The sequence below is a fragment of the Macaca fascicularis genome, chromosome 6 (assembly GCF_037993035.2).
Source record: "Macaca fascicularis isolate 582-1 chromosome 6, T2T-MFA8v1.1".
In the NCBI taxonomy this organism is placed as follows: domain Eukaryota; kingdom Metazoa; phylum Chordata; class Mammalia; order Primates; family Cercopithecidae; genus Macaca; species Macaca fascicularis.
This window is the reverse complement of record NC_088380.1, coordinates 14484288-14505532: the sequence shown is the minus strand read 5'-3', so window position 1 is coordinate 14505532 and position 21245 is coordinate 14484288. Positions and strand designations below refer to the sequence as shown.

Here is a 21245-nt window from a genome sequence, read left to right as displayed (position 1 = left end):
CTTCAGTATATCTTTTTGAGAGTCACAATTGGGCCCACAACAGGGAGCCATGAGCAAAGAGTGAAGTGGGGATGGACAAGATTCCAAAGGCCAAGCGCATCACATGATGGAATTCTGCTTCATCCCGAACATGATAAAAAGCCATGGGAGGCATTTAAGCAGGACAGTGACCTGATCTGTGTTTCAGAAACATTCTCTGGTGCAGTGTAGGAGGCGGAATGAAAGGGGGCAAGGAAATCGATGTAAGAAGCCATTGCAAAATCGGGATAAAAAAGGCTGAACAGCTGTAACAAGGCTTGGTTAGAGGGGACAGAGAGGAAGGAAAACAGGATGGATTTTAATGGTTCAAAAATCAGTGTTTCTTGTTGTTTTATTGGGTGTGTGGGTTGAAAGAAGGGACTTAATTCATCAGAAAAATCTTCCTGATGTTTTGCTTAAATCCTCTGCCACAGCACTAGGACATCATGGTCCAAGAGCAAAGCTTCTCACTGTCTCAAGTTGTATGGAAGATAATTTAAGTATCTTTCAGCATCTTATTTACCGTGTAGCTCCCTTTTGTTAGTTAAATGCCCACAGACTTTTAGCCTTTGTTCTTAGCAGTTGCTTCTTAAGATCGTGTTGCTTTTGTTTTTTGTTGCTCCTGCCATAAGATTTCTACAGTCAGGGGCAGATTTTGTTTGTGTGGGTGCTAAATCTTGTAAAATTATAAATACAAATTCATATTCAAGACCTTGGAAACGGTCTGTGTAAGTGAGGGGCCCTGAAGCTGAAGCCGCATTAGCTTTTTGGTAGATCACTTCTGTCTACAGCTAAGGAGGACTTAGTATAACATTTTAGATTTTAGAAGCCTCATTTCATTTGGGAAACTTTAGAGATTTTAAAAATCATCATATTTGTATTAAATATTTCTTTTAGAAAATAAGTTTCCCCTCTTACAGTATAGTTTATTTAGAATTGATTTCTTTCTTTCTTTCTTTCTTTTTTGAGACGGAGTCTCACTGTTGTCCCCCAGCCTGGAGTGCAATGGCATGGTCTCGGTTCACTGCAACCTCTGCCTCCTGGGTTAAAGCGATTCTCCTGCCTCAGCCTCTCAAATAGCTGGGATTACAGGCACCCCACCACCATGCCCAGCTAATTTTTGTATTTTTAGTAGAGCCGGGTTTCACCATATTGCCCAGGCTGTTCTTGAACTCCGGACCTCGGGTGATCCACCTGGCACGGCCTCCCAAAGTGCTGGGATTACAGGTGTGAGCCACTGCGCCCAGCCTGAAATTGATCTTGTATTGGCTTTTAGATTCATGGCTTTTTAAAAAAAATTGTTTTTAAGTAGTTTATATTTGGCTTTTACAGTATTTTATAATCTGTAGCTTTACTTTCTATGGGAAGGACAAGTCAAAGTTAAGAATTAGTTTTTACTTTTTATATGACTATAGCTTTTTTTTGTTTGTTTGTTTCTAACATAGATCTATGATCGAATTCTGTCAATTTCCTCTCGAGAGGGTGAGACGATTGAATTGGATAAACCTGTCATGGCAGAGGGCAATGTAGAAGTTTGGCTTAATTCTCTTTTGGAAGAATCTCAGTCCTCATTGCATCTTGTGATTCGCCAGGCAGCTGCAAATATTCAAGAAACAGGTTTCCAACTAATTGAATTTCTTTCATCGTTCCCTGCTCAGGTCAGTGTATTGAAATTGGAAAGTATGTTTTGTAAAATAGTCATTTTAAATCTCAGACATTACCTATTGTAAGCTTCACAAACGGCTATAATTTAACTCTAGACCAGTATTAAGATTTTCATAAGGACTCATTAAATATACTTAACCTTAAAGATTTTTAACTACAGATTATATGGTCATATATCTGTAGACTTAAATGTATATTTGGGTTATAGATATATTTGATGTATTGTCTTTAACTTAAAACAGTTTTCTTCCTACTCAATCTTTTGATGTAACAATGTACAAAAATCATGAAAATGTACTGATTGAACACTTTACTAAAAAAATGAAAAATAGATTTCAGCATTAAAATACAGGAAACAATGTTTTCTTCGTTACTGTGATTAATAAAAATTTGGTGAGCATCTGCTCTGTCTCAACATTATGCTAGTTTGGGTAAAGCAAGTTTCAGACATTCTTTGCCTGCAGGCAACTTAACATCTATCTAGGGAGAAATGTGACTTCAACACAAATGACTTAAAATGATAAGAAATAGAATTTCCATAGGTTATGAAAAAAGATATCAAAGTTGATGTAATCATGGCTTTACACTTGTGTAAGAATCACAACTATTGATCACGTTGTAATTTCTATTTAAATACATAAATACGCCATACAAATTCATAAAGCCTTTTTTATTTCCATAAGGTTGGATTATTAGGAATTCAGATGATATGGACACGAGATTCAGAAGAAGCCCTTAGAAATGCCAAGTTTGATAAAAAAATCATGCAGAAAACTAATGAGACTTTCCTGGAGCTACTCAATACACTGATAGACATCACCACGAGGGATCTGAGTTCCACGGAACGAGTGAAATATGAGACTCTGATTACTATTCATGTGCACCAAAGGGATATCTTTGATGACCTGGTAAATTCTTTATAAATGCTGTGGCATGTAGAGAAAAACAAATTCTAGACACTCTCTGTGTTTACCCGGTAGAACTAGTTTGATTGAATTCAAGGAAAAGATTAAATTCTGGCTAAGAATCATGTTCGTAATCAGAGTTTGTTTTTCAGTCTTAAAAAAAGCTTTCTTTTCAGTCTTAACTGAATGTAAATCATATTCTGATGATCTATGCTAAGATGTTATTGAGGCAATTAGACTTTATTAAAAATATTTTAACGTGATGATTTTTAATGTTAAAATTGTCATGTAGCATCTGAAAAGCCTTCATACATCTTTTTTGCTTTTTACCTATTAATTGAAGATCACTACTTTCTTGCTATGAAAATTATTAGTACTATTGCTTAGTAGAGCTGTTTAGGACTTCCCTTAAGGCTTTCAAAAAATCACATTCTTAACAAGTTTTGATGCATTTTATGTCATTGATTGCAAATGGCCTTTCCTAATAGAGCTTCTGACATTCAGGTGTCCCACATTTTTGCTTTTAAAGAGAGAACAGGGTGGGAAAAGAGAGTTTTGTAGCTATAGAAAATGGGAAATAAAAAGAAGTGAAATTTGTCATCTACTGTAAAATACGCTATGTAAGAGGCAAAAAGCTCTTATTTTCATGATAATTTTCTGGATTTGTCTCACCACATTATGTAAAAAAGATTATGAAAGATTGGTCCTGATGTAATGGAAGTAAAGGTAGCACATTGAAGCTATTGGGTGCTAATCTCCTGCCTTAATAGTTAAGCACACTACTTCTCTCTCTGAGAAATGAAGGGCTCAGGCTAATTTTAGATTTCTTATTTGTCAAAGAAAATGATGAAAGTGGCTTAAAACTTTGGCTAAAAGATCTGGACAAAAGCATTGCCAGGCAATGGCCTGTCATTTAGATGTTAGAAATTTTGGCCCAATGTAATTCTTGGGAAAAATAATTACTGGATTAAAAAACCCCAACAATGTACTTTGTTATAGTCTTAACAGATGTCTTTTTCCTAATGAGATTGTTTAGTTCTGTCTTCGTATGCCAAAACATACTTTTTTCATGGTTAGGACTATGGCATTAGGCATTTAAGGGTGAAATTTAAGAAATGAATATCTTATTATTAAAATGTGTAAAGCCACTTAAATTGGAGGGGCATAATTAGGGGTTTCTCTTGAGTTTTCTTACTCCCATGTCTTCCAAAGTTTCTTTTTTTACTCATCAATAGATGAATGGGTTGGCTGGTGATATAGTTGACACCTCTGAAATAGTTGGATTGTCTATGAGTTTCATTTATTTCACTTTATGATCTACATGAATGCTGATGTGTATATTTAATGAGTGATTCTCATCACAGCTCTAACATATACCTTTTGAATTTCAGTGTCATATGCATATCAAGAGTCCTATGGACTTTGAGTGGCTGAAACAGTGCAGATTTTACTTTAACGAAGATTCTGACAAGATGATGATTCACATCACAGATGTGGCTTTCATATACCAGAATGAATTTTTAGGCTGCACTGACAGGCTTGTCATAACTCCACTTACAGACAGGTGATGGAGCCCTTCTCCCCATCTCCTACCGTTTTTATTCTCTCGAGTTGCTCAGGGGATTTTTGCTTAAATTCTCTTAGGGTTTATAGACTCTTTTATACTAAAACCTTTGAAATTTAGTATTTTTAGCTTTACACCTGTGTCTTCACAGGGGATTTAGGTTTGTGACTGACACTGACCTTGCTTCCTCTGCCTTCAGTCTTCTAGAGGCAGAGTTTAAATGTATAAACACTGTGTGGACGCACAGTGGGCAGGAAAGGGAATTAATTGCTGTGAGTTGTCAGGTGCAAATCACAGTGGATCTTGGGGGGCTGCTTGAGTATCTGTTGTTCTTACTAAAAGACAATTAAGATTTTCTTTTTTTTTTTAAGCAGGAAAGAAATCGAGTATCAGTGCAGGTAAAAGTGGGGAGAGACCACTGGCAAGGCCTCCAGGGTGTTAACTCTTCCCTTGGCCTGCTATTTATGAGTTGTATTAGTGACACCTGCCACTGCAACCTCCCTAGACTCAGTCTCCTCATTTGTAAGATGAGCTAAGCCAGCAGTCCCCAATCTGGCACCAGGGACTGGTTTCGTGGAAGACAATTTTTCTACGGACAAGGGGGTGGGTGATGGTTTCGGGATGATTCAAGTGCATTCCATTTATTGTGCACTTTATTTCTATTATTACATTGTAATAGATAATGAAATAATTATACAATTCACTATCATTTAGATTCACTGGGAGCCCTGAGTGTGTTTTTCTGCAACTGGATAGTCCCCTCTGGAGGTGATGGGAGACAGTGACAGATCATCAGGCATTAGATTCTTGTAAGGAGCGAGCGACCTAGATCCCTCACACACGTAGTTCACAATAGGGTTCATGTGCAGTTCACAATAAAGGCTGTGCTCCTATGAGAATCTAATACTGCCACTGATACCACAGGAGGCAGAGCTCAGGCGGTAATGTGAGCCATGGGGAGTGGCTGTAAATACAGATGAAGCTTCTCTCACTTGCCCACCGCCCACCTCCTGCTGCGTGGCCCGGTTCCTAATGGGCCATGGACCAATACTCTATCCCCATTCAGCTCTAATACTGGTCTGTGGCCTGGGGGTTGGGGACCCTTGAGCTATGTTGTCTCTAAGGGTGCTTGCAGGGCTAATATTCTGTGATTTGCTTAGTCTAATTTGAACTTTGTAGTATCAACTACATTGTTTCTGCTTCAGGGATGCGCTGAATGCTCATTATGGTCAAACGGCTTGCATTAATCATTCCATATTGTATACATATAACATAACATTACATTGTGTCTGGTAATTATATACAATGATGATTTGTCCATTAAAAATAATGTTCATTTAAAAAGTAGGCCAGGCGCGGTGGCTCACGCTTGAAGTCCCAGCACTTTGGGAGGCCGAGGCAGGCGGCTCACAAGGTCAGGAGATGGGGACCATCCTGGCTAACACGGTGAAACCTCGTCTCTACTAAAAATACAAAAAATTAGCCAGGTGTGGTGGCGTGTGCCCATAGTCCTGGCTACTCGGGAGGCTGAGGTAGGAGAATCGGTTGAACCCAGGAGGTGGAGGTTGCAGTGAGGCAAGATCACGCCACTGCACTCCAGCCTGGGTGACAGAGCAAAACTCAGTCTCAAAAAAAAAAAAAAGTAGAGTTCCCAAATACGAATTTCTTATAAAATGCTTATGTAGTTATTTTATGTCTCCTGCCTTTCAAGCCTCCAGCACTTCCTTGTCTTCCTCTGTCTCCACCGAAGGCCTTATTTCTTGACTTTTTTGAGAAGATAGAAGCGTTCATCTCCACCACCATGTGCATTAACCTGGGTGACTGTTCTCATGCAGCGGCTTTCTCTCCAGGTTCGCCGTCCAAAGCCAACGCCTCCACTGACCCCAGGATTTCCTCTCTGGAAGCATCATCCATTTTTGCTTTCTACTGAATCCTTTTCATCAACACACAAACCTGCTGTGATTGCTTCCACACAGCAAACCCTACCGTGATTGCCCCGGTTTCCTTCCCGCTCCATGCTCCCTTCAAAACCCCTCAAAAACACAGTTTCTCTCCACCTTGTTTTTCTTCAACTCACTTCACTCAGGCTCTCTGCTAATTTTCTATTGCTGCCCTAAAGAATTGCCACAAATTTAGAAGGCTGAACAACACGAATGTGTTCTTTTTGTAGTTCTGTCCATCAGAAGTCTGATGCAGGTCTCACGGGCTTATAATCAGGTGTCAGCAGGGCTGTGTTTCTTCCCGGAGACTGAGTTCTGTTTCCCGCTCTTCCAGGCTGTTGGCAGAATTCCTTTCCTCCTGGTTGGAGGACCCAGGTCCCCATTGTCTTAGGTCAGCTCAGGGCTGTTCCAGCGTCTGAAGGCCACTACGTTCCTTGATCCTGACTCCTTCCCTCATCTTCAAAGTCCGCAGTGGTGGGTCAGGTGCCTTCCATGCTTTGAATCCCCCCTCCTTCTTCTGTCTCGTGTCTCTGACCCACTCTTCTGCTTATCTCTTCTGCTTCTAAGGACTCATGAGATTAGGTTGAGTCCCCTTTATTATCCAACATAATCCCCCCTTCTCAAGGTCCTTAACATTAATGACATCTGCAAAGTCCCTTTAGCTGTGGAAGGTAAGATGTTTACGGGTTGCAGAGATTAGAACATGAGTATTTTAGGGAGACCATTATTTTGTCATACTTTCCCCATCACTGATAAAACAGCTCTCCTGAAAGTCACCCAGACCTGTTGCTAAATCCAGTGGTTTTTCCTGGATCTCGTCTTTCTTGAACAATCAGCTGCATGGGTGCTGTTGATCATTCTCTCCTTTTTGATACACTTTCATCACATGGCTTCCAGGACACTGCACTCACCTGGTTTCTCCTAATGGTCTGGTTGTCCTTTTGTACCTGTTCCTACTGGTTCCCCTTCATCTTTTTGACCTTTAAACATAGACCTGCCAGGCTCTTCTCTTCTCCACCTCTACTCATTCCTTAGGTGATCCCACATGACTTTAAAAACCCCAAACTCTGCCTCAAACCAGGGCTTCTCTCCTGAACTCCAGACACACATACCTATCTGCCTGTGTGACATGTCCATTGGATGCTTACAGGATATTTAACCTTAGCGTTAAATCAGCCTCACAAAAGTGTCCTCCTGTCTTCATCTTCATTTTAGCAAGTGGCCATTCCATTTTATCAGAGTGGTGGGGGGAAGTGTGATAGTCAGAATAATGCCCCCACAAAAGATGTCCATGTCCGAACCCCTAAAGCCCGTGAATACATCACCTTCCCAGAGTGCAATCCAGCACTCCCTGGAGTAAGCTGGAAGCCCTTCCTTCGCTCTCACCTCATTTTCCAATAATCTACCATCAATTTGGTCAGCACTACTTTCAGGTTCCTTCTCGAATGTGATGACAATTTTCACCCCTTTGCCTTATGACGGCTCCGATGCCTGGAGGAACACCAGAGTCCTTTGTCTTGCGCCGATTAGATAAACGCCGTGGACACACGTGCAGTGGTTTCAAGGAGTGGAAAGTTTAATGGGCAAGAAAAAAGGAAAAACCTCCCCGGTACAGAGACAGAGAAGGGGTGCTTGGAGCGGAGAGACAAAAACCATGTAAACGGGAAAATGGTCGGTTATTTTAGGAGGTTAGAGGAGGCGGTGTCTGATTTGCACAGGGCTTAGGGTATTGGTTTGACCAGGTGTGTCATTCATGTAGCCCTCCAGAAAACTGGCCCTCCCACCCCAGTCTTTTAATATGCAAATGCAGGTCGCCATGATTCCTGCACACGTGGAGTTATCTGGAGGCAGCCATGATGCTTGGCGCACATGGTGACAAGGAGAAGAGGGTGGGAATTGACATGCTGGATGGACCCAGTTTCTAATCACCAGCATTTGCATTTCAAAGCTTGCCGGCCTGGCTCTTTAAGCCGCTTTTCTGTTAGAAAAGAAATGTTTCGGGAGATGCTTTTATTAAAAGAAAAAAACCTTACCGAGGACTCCTTTTAACCCTCTCTATCTGCCTACAATTATTCTTATATCATTACTACTCTTTTTTTTTTTTTTTTCTTCTGAGAAGAAGTCTCACTCTGTCGCCCAGCCTGGAGCACAGTGGTGCAATCTCCGCTCACCGCATCCTCCCGGGTTCAAGTGATTCTCCTGCCTTAGTCTCCTGAGTAGCTGGGACTACAGGCGCAAGCCACCATGCCTGGCTAATTTTTGTGTTTTTAGTAGAGACAGGGTTTCACCGTGTTGGCCAGGGTGTTCTTGAACTCCTAACCTCAGGTGATCTGCCCTCCTCGGCCTCCCAAAGTGCTGGGATTACAGGAATCATACTACTTTTATCCAGACCACCATAGTCTCTGACCTGGATCCTTCTGATAATGTTTTAACTGGCTTTCCTGCCTCTATGGTTGTCCCTGTACAGTCTGTTCTCAGTTCAGACACCAGAATGTAAGTCAGATCCTTTGCCCCAAAACTTCTCCCATGGTTCCATCTCATGCAAAGTAAAAGCCAACGTCCTCACATGGGCCTGTGAGGCCTGGTACAATCTGGCCTCTGCTACTTCTCTGCTTCTCTATCCTCATTCAGCTCGGGCCACCTGCTCGAGCTGTGGCACCTGTACCAGCTGTGGCACAGTCCTGCCTCAGGGCCCTTGCACTTGTTACACACTTAGCCTGGAACCCTTTTCCTTAATAGTGGCATATTTTGCTTCCTTCTTCCTTCAGGCCTCTGCTAGAGAGTCACCTCAGAGGGTCTCCCGACCTCCCACAATCTCCAAATCCCATAACCCTCTTACCCAGCTTGATTTTCCCTGTTTCTTATTTTTAAATAATCTTTTATTTTTATTATTTTTTTAGAATGAAAGATCCTTGGTGCATGAGCTTCATGTGATGTGTTTGCTAGAATTGTTCTGTCACATAACAGATGCTAAATAAATGGTTCTTGAATAAATGAAAGAAGTGATTATTTCCAAAATTGCATCTTAATGGTGAAAAATGTAAATGGTACAGAAGAATGTGAAGTAGAATGTGTGGGAGGGAAAACTTTTCTATTTTTCAAAATGATCAACAGTTTATTTTCTATCCCTCTGAAAACTGTGGATGCTTAGATATCAAAATCCTTTCTCAGTTTCACATATAGGTATCATAGTTTACAGTCTTTTCTGCAACTTGATTCTTCCACTGTGTTCATTATCTTGTATATCTTTTGATGTCAAAAAACCTGAGAACTTTGAAAGCAAAATAAGGATTTTTAAATATGTAAGCGAAGGGATTCTGAAGTTTGTCTGTTTCACCCTAAATGCCCACTTGTTTATTTTCCTTTAACTAACTTGATTGTGTGGGAAGTGAGTTATTAATTTTCGATAGTAACTGAGATTCCACTGCAAGATTTGCTTCCCTTTTGCAAGAGAAAACTCCTTGTTGAAATTAATACTTTAAAAAAGTCAAATGTTGTTGGCACTGACATGTTATCATCCCTTCACTGACTGACGTGAATTTAACAGCTGTGGCAGCTCCATGGATTCGGGGAAGCTCAATGCCATGTGGGCAGAGTTGCAGACATTTCAGATGATAAAATAGCTATTATAATGTGATAACATACAGTGCTTTTCTCCAAAACTCATAGTGTTTTTAATGAAGACTAGAATTGTCTTGACTACTGCTGTCACTTAAGCAGAGGGCAGAGGAAATTGAGGGCTGATGGAGACATCTTATCTGCTTGATAAGAAATGTAGACAAGACTTGTACCTTTCTCTGACATTCCCACAGCTTCTGTGAGTTTTGAGTGTTGACTGCTCAGCTCTGTCCCTAGCAGCTGTGTAGTCTTGGACAAGACACCTAACCTCCCTGATTGCCTTGTTTTGGAATCATTGCATGGACTAGAGGCAGCATAAGTACCCAGCACAGGGCGTGACACAGCAAATGTTTATTGTTAGTATTATTCTTGCTATCACTGTTGCTTGTCAAAACTGCTGATAACAGTTTAAAAAAATTTTTTTGGGAAGGAGTCTCACTCACTCTGTTGCCCAGGCTGGAGTGCAGTGGCGTGATCTTGGCTCACTGCAACCTCTGCCTCCTGGGTTCAAGCGATTCTCCTGCCTCAGCCTCCCGAGTAGCTTGGATTACAGGCATGTGCTGCCACACCCAGCTAATTTTTGTATTTTTAGTAGAGATGAAATTTCACCATGTTGGCCAGGCTGGTCTTGAGCTCCTGACCTCGTGATCCGCCTGCCTTGGCCTCCCAAAGTGCTGGGATTACAGGCATGAGCCACTGTGCCTGGCCTATGATAACACATTCTTTAGCAACCTTTTCTCTGGTTTCTCCTTAAGCATGTCCTATAATCAAAGAGTCTGTAACTAAACCAAGTTCTCAAGGAACAAATATACCCTGCTGACGCATTTACCGTTGTTTCTTAGGAAACTTTTCAGCAGTTTAGAACCAATAGGAGTTGAAACCACTTCTGGTTTACCTGTGACAAAACGCACCGACAGTGCTATGGATACTTAAGACGAATGCTGGTGATAGATTTGGTTAGTTCGAGTGATAATGAGCCCTGGGTCACGGGGTCAGTCGCTTTTCATTTGGCATCAGGGTCACATTCTGCATCTCTAATTCCTGTAGCTGTTGGGACAGGAGGGACCAGATAAGAATGTATGGCTGGATCAGTGCAAGCCATTTATTCAACAGATGTTGTTCATATAGTACAAGGTGCTAGGGATAAGGCAAGTAGTTGAGGGTACAAGTGTGAACCAGACCTAGTTCCTGACCGCAGAGGGTTTATAGCAGTTTAACTGGAAGGTAGAAAACTAAAATGGAGTTGACCACAGGCAACTTAAACACGTAAAGTTCAAACCCTGTTCATGAATGGAAATGGTTTTGAAAATAGCCGATAGACTAGAAAGGAAAGCAGAGAAGGGAGGCAAGAAGGGAGGTACACCCACATATAGAATTCTCTAGACACACAGGGAGATGCTCTGACAGATTCATGCTTGTCACCGACAGGCAGTTTGGGTGCCAGTGTAGAAGTGCGTCTGAAGGCCCACCTAGCTGAGTCAGGGAGAAGTCTCCAGGCATGCCCACCTGCTTTTCATGTAAATAGGATTGATCTGTTTGAAGCAACTTGCTACTTCTTCAGTTTATGAATCCAGTCATCTCAGTTGTAACAAGGGTCTGCATAACAGAGCAGCTGAGTGATCAGAGTTGATGGACATGGATTCCCTTTTTATGTGTTTGGTATTTTATTTAATCTTTTTTTTCCAGGTTTTAATTTTTAAGTTCGGGGGTACACGTGCAGGTTTGTTACATAGGTAAACTTGTGTCATGGAGGTTTGTTGTATAGTTTATTTCATCGCCCAGGTATCAAGCCTAGTGCCCATTAGTTATTTTTCTTTCCCGGATAGGGTGGGCTTGTCTCAGAGCTGGAAAGTGAGAGGACTTGGCTTGTCTCAGTTCTCCTGCCGCAGTCCTGAGAAAAGTCAGTCAATCTCTGTGAGCCTTTTTCGTCCTCTCTGTACAATGGGGGAAAGGAACAGTAGCCTCCTTCTAGGGTTCTCTGGGGATGAAACTAGATGATGTATGTGGATCACACTGTGGTGTCTATTGTTGTTACAGACTCTGCTCTGGAAGCATGGCAAAAATGCAACAGGAGAAATCAGACCTTGGGTTAAAAGGCAGACTCAAAGTGAGAGCAGGCATCCTCTTGATTTCATGCCTGGGTCTTCTCCTCTGTATCCAGGCTCTGCATACGTTAAGGACTGAGTCATTTACTTGCCTTTATAGCACTCATTTCCAATAACATTGAGAACCTGGAACCACCCCCAGCTGTTGCACTCAGTGTTCATTTCCACTGCTCAAGCTGGATAGTCACTTCATTTCCTTGGAAATCTTTTTCAAGTCAGATGAATGCTTTATAGTTTGGCCATAAGAAAACACTACATAGCACCACTTTATAATTTGTCTCCTTTGGTAACACCAGGTGGTGCTGGCAAACAAGTAATTCATCTGCAAGCTATCAGGTGAAAAATTTTCATTTGCAGGCATTCTTGTATTCTCTCACCAATCTTTTATTTGTTAATCTCATATAGTAAGATGCAATTGAAAGCATGTGCAAGTTTAGTAGTTACTCACAGAAATAGATTCAAGATGTGATTATTTAGCAATGTGTGTTTTAAATCCCAGCTACATCAAATGGCCAACTCTTAGATTCAAAAGGGATTAATCTATTTAAAAGGATCCCGATCTGTTTCACAGAAATATATGTATATTTATATATACATATTTATATATATTTATATATACATATTTTTATATATATTTATATATACATATTTATATATATACATTTTTTTAGATGGGGATAGATCTCTGCAAAAGTGTTGCCAAATACATTTTGGAAATGCAATGTATTATTTTTATACCTGGAGATTCTCTCTGTATATTATGATAAGAAAGCCTGAAAAATTCATCAGTAAAGAAAGCTGTTTAACCTTTTAAGGAGTTTTTAAACTTAGTTGATCATAGACTACCCCTTCCTTTTCCTCAACATGTGTTAACATTGATAAGGATAAGTGTGTTTTAGGATGTTGTATTCGAAATGTTAGGTAGGGACAGTGGCCTTCTGGTTTTTAATTTTGTGTGTGTTTCATGTCACTGTGATGTCTCAGAAGTATTTCCAGGTGCCTGGGGGCTGGTTCTAGTGATGTTTCTATCCATGCAGATGTTACATCACGCTGGCTCAAGCTCTGGGAATGAGCATGGGAGGAGCCCCTGCTGGACCTGCAGGCACAGGCAAAACAGAAACCACTAAAGACATGGGACGATGCCTAGGGAAATACGTCGTGGTTTTCAATTGTTCAGACCAGATGGATTTCCGAGGACTTGGACGGATTTTTAAAGGTATGGGTTATATTTTTTAATTTGGTGAGAAATTTCAGCCAAGATGGAATACTTTGCTAAAATTTGTTTTCAACAATTGGCCACATTTTAGAATCATTTTCAACTTTGTAAAATTTTTTGGAAAATCTTCAATCCTGCCAGGTTGGGTGGACCAAATGTTACTATCACCTGCCTTTTTTTGATGTTCCTTTATCACTGCAGCTTGGGTGTTTACAGGTACAGTGCCAAATTGTGAGCTGCTTTGGGTCACTTGATGCATAGATCTATTTGTTCCACTTTTCTTTTGAATGAACTTACATCTGGCTCATTTTGGCAGCTACATAATATCCTTTTTCTTGGTTTTCCAAAATTATATACTAATTGGATTTTTCATTTAATTTCCTTTCTAAGGACTGGCACAGTCTGGATCCTGGGGTTGTTTTGACGAATTTAACCGTATTGATCTACCAGTTCTTTCGGTTGCAGCCCAGCAAATTTCTATTATTCTGACATGTAAAAAGGAGCACAAAAAGTCTTTTATTTTTACTGATGGAGATAATGTGACTATGAACCCTGAATTTGGGCTTTTCTTAACCATGGTAAGGAGTGGCTAGAAAAGCTACTGAATTTCAGCCTTCTTATCACAATTTTCATGCATCTCCCTGGTCATATGTCATCTATTTATCTATTTTCCTGAATGGAAATTGGGATTGTAACTTTACCTCCTGTTGAAAACCCTTTGGTGTTAAGCAAAGATCATATGAATAACTCATGATTTAGCCTGTCCAGGTAAAAGGAGAGTGAGATATGTAAATGAGTTCCCTGATTGTCATTCCAGACTTGTGTGTACATAGTGTATCTTTTAATATCATGCTGACTTGTGCTTGATTGCATCATTCATCCTTGGACTTTATTTTCTGTTTAGAATCCTGGCTATGCCGGACGGCAGGAACTCCCTGAAAACTTGAAGATTAATTTCCGCTCAGTGGCCATGATGGTGCCTGACCGTCAGATTATCATAAGGGTGAAGTTGGCTAGTTGTGGCTTCATTGACAATGTTGTTTTGGCCAGGAAGTTTTTCACGCTCTACAAACTGTGTGAGGAGCAGCTTTCTAAGCAGGTGTGTCATCCTGGAGGTCTTATGCACTTAGGCATGTTTCATTTTTCTATTCAGCAGAATGTTCTCATTTTGAGAAATATTAGACTAGGCTTGTTGACAAAGGATTTTATTGATGCTAAGTAGAAAGGTATATTACTACAAAAATAATTTTATATGCATAGTTTTATCAAGAAATACATTAAATAAATTAATATTTACAGCATAGAAATGAAGTGAATATTATGTGCACTGGTTTAAGAGCCAAAGATTTATGGATATTAACATTGGCTGTTTATACCACTTATAGATTCATTGTCATGTGTGTTATGTGTTTTCATTATTTGTAGGAACCTCTCAATGATTTATTCTTCCTAATTCTAAGCTCACTTGAGTATTTGACCAAGGTTTGCTAACTGTCTTGTTTATATGTTGCAACCTTCTTGCTAGTTTCCTCGACTGTTTAGGGTTGCAGGTTCAGGCATCATGAGGTTTCATAGTTAAAAGTCATGGAATTAAACATATACTTCTGCATTAGTTATCTATTGCTGCATAATAGTCATCTAACAATCATACCACAAACTCTGTGTCTTGTAACAATGTACATTTATTACTACATGGTGTCTGTGGGTCAGGAGTTAGCTGAAATGAGGCCTGTGGTTTGTGTCTAACAGGGCTACAATCAAGGCGTTGGCTGGGGCTGTGGTTTCATCTGATGCTCGAATGGGGACAGTCTACTTCTGAGCTCACTCCAGTTGTTAGCAGAATTCTGTTAGTTGAGGGTGTAAGACTGAGGGCTTTGATTTCTTGCTGGCTGTTTTCTGGAGGCCACCTTTAGTTCCTACAGGCAGTGCATAGTTCCTTGCTATGTGGGTTTCCCCAACATGACCACTTACTTTCTCAAAGTCAGCAAGGAAAGTGTTTTCAGCAAAACGAGTGCTACAGTCTAATGTGACCACATAATCACGCACACATAATCATGTACAACCTGTTGTCTCTGCTGTATTCTATTAGTTAGAAGAAGCAAATCACAGGTCCTGCCTACTCTCAAGGTGATATCATATAAGGATGTGACCACCAGGAGGTGGGCATCATGCCACAATTTTTTAGTACTTATCAGTGAAAATTACTAAAAATATATGCTAAATAATGACACAGTGCAGTAAACATAAGACTATAACATGAATAACACTTCCTAACATATATAACCTTTGTTCCATCTTATCACTTAGGCTTCTATTTCAAACTTCTTTGAATCTTTAATACTTTTTATACCCACAGGTTCAACCTAATTACATTCCTACTCAAAAGTTCTTTTCCTGTGAGTGTTCAGACACAGACAGATTCTTCTGGCTCTGGCCATTGAGCCTTTCTGGTTAGTCTGACCCTAACATTTTGTCTCCAACATTCTTGGTTTCTTCTGCTTATTGGAGCCCTTACTCACTCATTCTTATTGTATTAGTCTGTTCTCATGCTGCCAATAAAGACATACCTGAGACTGGGTAATTTATAAAGGAAAGAGGTTTAATTGAATCACCCTTCAGTATGGCTGGGAAGGCCTCATGAAACTTACAATCATGGTGGAAGGGGAAGCAAACACATCCTCTTCACATGGTGGCAGGAAGGAGAAGTGCTGAGTGAAGAGGGGAAAAAGCCCCTTATAAAACCATCAGATCTCATGAGAACTCACTATAATGAGAGCAGCATGAGGGTAACTGCCCCCATGATTAAATCACCTTCCACTGAGATCCTCCAGTGACATGTGGGGATTATGGGAACTACAGTTCAGGATGAGATTTAGGTGGTAACACAGCTAAATCATATCATTCTGCCCCTGGCCCCTTCAAAATCTCATGTCCTTACAATTCACAATACAGTCATGCCCTTCCAACAGTCTCCAAAAGTCTTAACTCATTCCAGCATTAACTCAAAAGTCTAAGTCCAAAGTCTCATCTGAGACAAGGCAAGTCCCTTCTACCCATGAGCCTGTAAAATCAAAAGCAAGTTAGTTCATTCCTAGATACAATGGGGGTACAGGCATTTGGTAAAAAATACACCTGATCCAAATGGGAGAAATTGGCCGAAACAAAGAGGCTACAGGCCCCAACGCAAGTCCAAAATCCAATAAGGCAGTAATTAAACCTTAAATTTCCAAAATGATCTGCTTTGACTCCATGTCTCACATCCAGGTCATACTGATGCAAGAGGTGGGCTCCTAAAGTCCTGGGCAGCTCCACCTCTGTGGCTTTGCAGGGTACAGCCCCGCTCCTGGCTGCTTTCATGGCCTGATATTGAGTGTCTGTGGCTTTTCTAGGTGCACAGTACAAGCTGTCAGTAGAGCTATCAATCTGGCATCTGGAGGATGGTGGCCACTTTCTCACAGCTCCACTAGGCAGTGTCCCAGTGGGGACTCTGTGTGGGGGCTCCAATCCCATGTTTCCCTTCTGCACTGCTCTAGCAGAGGTTCTCAATGAGGGCTCCACCCCTGCAGGAAACTTCTGCCTAGACATCTTGGTGTTTCCATACATCCTCTGAAATCTAGGCAGAGGTTCCCAAACCTCAATTTTTGTCTTCTGCACACCTGCAGGCCCAGCACCAAATGGAAGCTGCCAAAACTTGGGGTTTGCACCCTCTCAAGCAATGGCCTGAGCTGTATGCTGGCTTCTTTTAGCCTCAGCTGGAGTGGCTGGGATGCAGTGCACCAAGTCCCATGCCTACACACTGCAGGGGGACCCTGGACCTGGCCCAGGAAACCATTTTTCCTCCTAGACCTCGGGTCCTGTGATGGGAAGGGGCTGCCATGAAAGTCTCTAACATGCTCTGGAGACATTTTCTCCATTGTCTTGGTGATTAACATTCAAATCCTCATTACTTATGCAAATTTATGCAGCTGGCTTAATTTCTCCTCCAGAAAATGGGATTTTCTTTTCCATTGCATCATCAGGCGCAAATTTTCAAAACTTTTATGCTCTGCTTCCTCTTGAAAGCTTTGCCATTTAGACATTTCTTCCACCAGATACCCTAAATCATTTCTCTCAAGTTCAAAGTTTCACCGATCTCTGGGGCAGGGGCAAAATGCCACCAGTCCCTTTGTATAGTAACAGTGACCTTCACTCCTGTTCCCAACAGGTTCCCCATCTTTATCCGAGACCACCTCAGCCGGAAATCATTGTCCATATAACTCTCAGTGTTTTGCTCAAAGCCGTTCAACAAGTCTCTAGGAAGTTGAAAACATTTTCGTATCTTCTTGTCTTCTGAGCCTTCCAAGTCTCTAGGAAGTTCCAAACTTTCCTACATTTTACTGTCTTCTTCTGAGCTATCCAAACTGTTCCAACCTCTGCCTGTTACCCAGTTCCAAAGTCGCTTCCACATTTTCAGGTATCTTGATAGTAGTGCCGCACTCTATGTGGCACCAATTTACTAGTCTGTTCTCCTGTTGCTAATAAAGACATACCTGAGACTGGGTAGTTTATAAAGGAAAGAGGTTTAATTGAATCACACTTCAGCATGGCTGGGAAGGCCTCAGGAAGCTTACAATTATGGCAGAAGGGGAAGCAAACATGTTCTTCTTCATGTGACATCAGGAAGAAGTACTGAGCAAAGAGGGGGAAAAGCCCCTTATAAAACCACCAGATCTTGTGAGAACTCACTGACTATTATGAGAACAGCATGATTCAATTATCTCCACCTGGTCCCTCCCACGACACATGGGGATTATGGGGACTACAATTCCAGATGAGACTTGGGTGGGGACACAGTCAAACCATATCACTTATCTTTCAAATAAATATTTTTTCCATGCTGTTTCTTGAATGGAAAAAACTTCCCACATCACTGGCTCCTGCTCTTATCTTCACTACCACTTCACTACTTCCCTCACTCCTACCACCTATGTTCACAAGGTCATTGTGAAATGTAATAAATCAATGTGTGCAAAATAGTTGGACCCATACCGATTTCTTGGTGAACATTCTGTGACTTTCCCTTCATGCCCACAGATTTAACTGAGTCCAACTCTGATAGGAAGTTTCTCATGATTAATTTTACTCACCAACACTTTTAAGTCATTGTTACTTTTATACAATTTTATTCACATTTCTATTTTATTATCTTTATTAGAATTTAAATTCCCTGAAGGTGGGAACTCAATTTGAATATTTTTATGTGCTCCATCTTCCAAATGACTAGTATTAAGTGAGGCATACTGCTCCCAATTACCTCAGCAGATAACTGTAGTTTTTTCCTATACACCTTTTTTATTGTGGTAAAAGCATATAAAATTAAATTTACTATCTTAACCATTTTAAGTGTACATTTCAATAGTGTTAAGTATATTCACAATGTTGTGAAATAGATCTCTGTAAATTTTTCATCTTGAAAAACTGAAACTCTGTGCCCACTAAATAACAACTTCTCTTTTTCTTCTCCCTTAGCCCCTGGTAACCATCATTCTACTTTCTGTTTCTATGAATTTGACTATTGCCAATAGTTCATATAAATGAAATCATATAATATTTGATTTCTTGTGACTGGCATATTTTACTTAGCATAATGTCTTCAAGGTTCATTCATGTTTTAGCATGTGACAGGATGTCCTTTCTTTTTATGGCTAAATAATATTCTGTTATATGCATATACCACATTTTGTTTATCCATTAATCTGTCAATGGACATTTGGGTTGCTTCCACCTCTTGGCTATCATGAATGGTGCTGCTATGAACAGGGATATGCTGATATCTCTTTGAGACCATTTATTTAAATTTATTTATTTATTTACTTATTTATTTATTTGCAAGACAGAGTCTTGCTCTGCTGCCCAGGCTGGAGTGCAGGTGCAATCTCGGCTCACTGCAACCTCTGCTTCCTGGGTTTAAGTGATTCTCATGCCTCAGCCTCCTGAGTAGCTGGGATCACAGATGCACACCACCACGCTTTGTTAATTTTTGTAATTTTTTGGTAGAGATGGGGTTTCATTGTCTTGGCCAGGCTGGTCTCGAACTACTGGCCTTAAGTGATCTGCTCCACTTGGTCTCCCAAAATGCTGGGATTATGGGTGTGAGCCACTGTGCCTCTGGCCCATTCTTTTAATTCTTTTGGCTATATACCCAGAATTGGGAGTGCTGGATCCATATCGTTTTGTTTTTAATTTTTTGAGGAACCACCTTACTGTTTTCTACAATGATTGGATAAGTAAATTTTGATTATTCACTTTATATATGGAAATTTGACATAATTGAGTTTTAATAAATATATAGTAAGGGAATGACAAAGCTGGGAGCTTGACTTTCTAATTTGTCCTTATCCTTCCTCCTCCAGGTAATCCTGAAGCGCAGCTGCTTATTTTCTCCCCGATTCTCCTGTCTTCTTACTTACCACGAAAAAGACACATATATCTCTATGTATATGACAGTCATGAGTGCAGTCCCAGTTTAATTCTGGTTCTGAATTTTAACTTTAGAGAGATGAGCAAATTTCCTTATGTATGATTGATTAAGAATAAACCCAAAGGGATGTCTGTACTCCAGAAAGAAATTTATTCCTTTTTCCCTGTCAAGCTATAGCAGCTAGTTCTGATCTAAGGGCTTAAGCTAATGATGGCACATGGGAGGACTCTTTGGGATATTCCCCGTTTGCTCAAAAAGTACATCTATATAGAAATCTTTTGCCCCATTGTGTGTATGCATTTTCTGAGGGGAAACCAACGTTTATTCATTATTGTGAATATAATTTCTGTCATATTCATGTGGCTTCTGCAAGTATTTTAATGTTGAAAATAAGCCCAATGTATCTCACATTCTCTAGGTTCATTATGACTTTGGCCTGCGTAACATTCTGTCGGTTCTTCGGACCTTGGGAGCAGCAAAAAGAGCCAATCCTATGGATACGGAGTCCACGATTGTCATGCGTGTACTGCGGGACATGAATCTTTCTAAACTGGTAACACTCACAGATGGAAATGTTCCACCTACTTGAATATCAGTTCAACTAACTGCCCATATATGAGACTTCAAAATATTTATTTAAAAAGCTCATTTAAAATGCCTAATTGTCAGATAAAGTGCTAGAGAGCATCACTTTAAATTATACTTTTTCAGACATTTTTTTGGGTAATGACTCCTATCCACTCTAAAATGTGCCTATTCCAGTAGAATTGAAATGGATTAAAGAAAAATACACATGTTAAGATGCCAAATACCTTGAATCATTTTTGTGTTTTAGACCTCAAATCTCAGCTTTGGAGTCTGGTAGGGCCTGGTAGGAAATGATGTGTAAATTCTACAAGTGTGTGATAGTTTCACACTATTATTTCACAATAGAGACTGATAATCAATGCCCACTATCCGTGGATCTATGTAAAGGTTGACAAAACGATAGATTTTTATTTTAAATTAAAAATATACACCAAATTCCAGTTCACAAACGTGCTATTAATTTCCAATTTGAAAATTCTTTTAAGTTTAAATTAGAAATTGTAGACTGTATGGTATCCCCCCAAACTGACTATTTTATGGAAAGATTGTCACATAGACAGTATTGTCTTTCCTTCCGTTTCTTTCCTTTCTCCCTGTTCTCTTCCTCTTTTTTTTTTTAAATTTATGGGAAAGATGAGGAAAATGTTACTTAACTTCAATAAAAGTGACATGTTATTTGTTAGTGGCTACATTGCAATAACCCGGACTGTGTTGGGCATTTCCAGTTTATCTGCATGTTGCTATGTTTGTGCCAGAATAATTGGTCTGATTTCCCATTCTTTTCTTTTTTAGATTGATGAGGATGAGCCCTTGTTTTTGAGTTTGATTGAAGATCTCTTTCCAAATATTCTTCTGGACAAGGCAGGTTACCCTGAACTGGAAGCAGCAATCAGTAGACAGGTAATATGCTTCACAGGGCATCGAGGGCTGGTGTCTGTTTCATCTGAATTTAATGGGAATAAAGTGGGGCTGCTGTGGCTCCAACCTGTGCACTCTGAGCAGCAGAAATAACAACAGTGAGGCTAACACTGCTGTTTTAAGGGAGGCCAATGCACACCATGGGTCAAACTCCCCCTGCCCTGGGTCTCCTACCATTGCACAGCCATATGTCAGCTAGTCATGTGCGAGTAGCCCTGTTATTGGTGGAAACCATTCCACACCAGATT

At 40.4% G+C, this 21245-nt stretch overlaps 1 protein-coding gene across 1 annotated transcript in view; it reads left to right on the top strand.

The window, feature by feature from the left end:
* Nucleotides 1-21245, top strand: part of DNAH5 (dynein axonemal heavy chain 5) — a 321438-nt gene that overhangs the window by 167087 nt on the left and 133106 nt on the right. Inside the window, exons 33-40 of the mRNA XM_045393550.3 lie at nucleotides 1464-1676; nucleotides 2367-2591; nucleotides 3980-4152; nucleotides 12853-13031; nucleotides 13422-13609; nucleotides 13936-14130; nucleotides 19910-20044; nucleotides 20872-20979. Coding sequence (XP_045249485.2) covers nucleotides 1464-1676; nucleotides 2367-2591; nucleotides 3980-4152; nucleotides 12853-13031; nucleotides 13422-13609; nucleotides 13936-14130; nucleotides 19910-20044; nucleotides 20872-20979 — 1416 coding nt within the window. The remainder of the gene's footprint in view (nucleotides 1-1463; nucleotides 1677-2366; nucleotides 2592-3979; nucleotides 4153-12852; nucleotides 13032-13421; nucleotides 13610-13935; nucleotides 14131-19909; nucleotides 20045-20871; nucleotides 20980-21245) is intronic.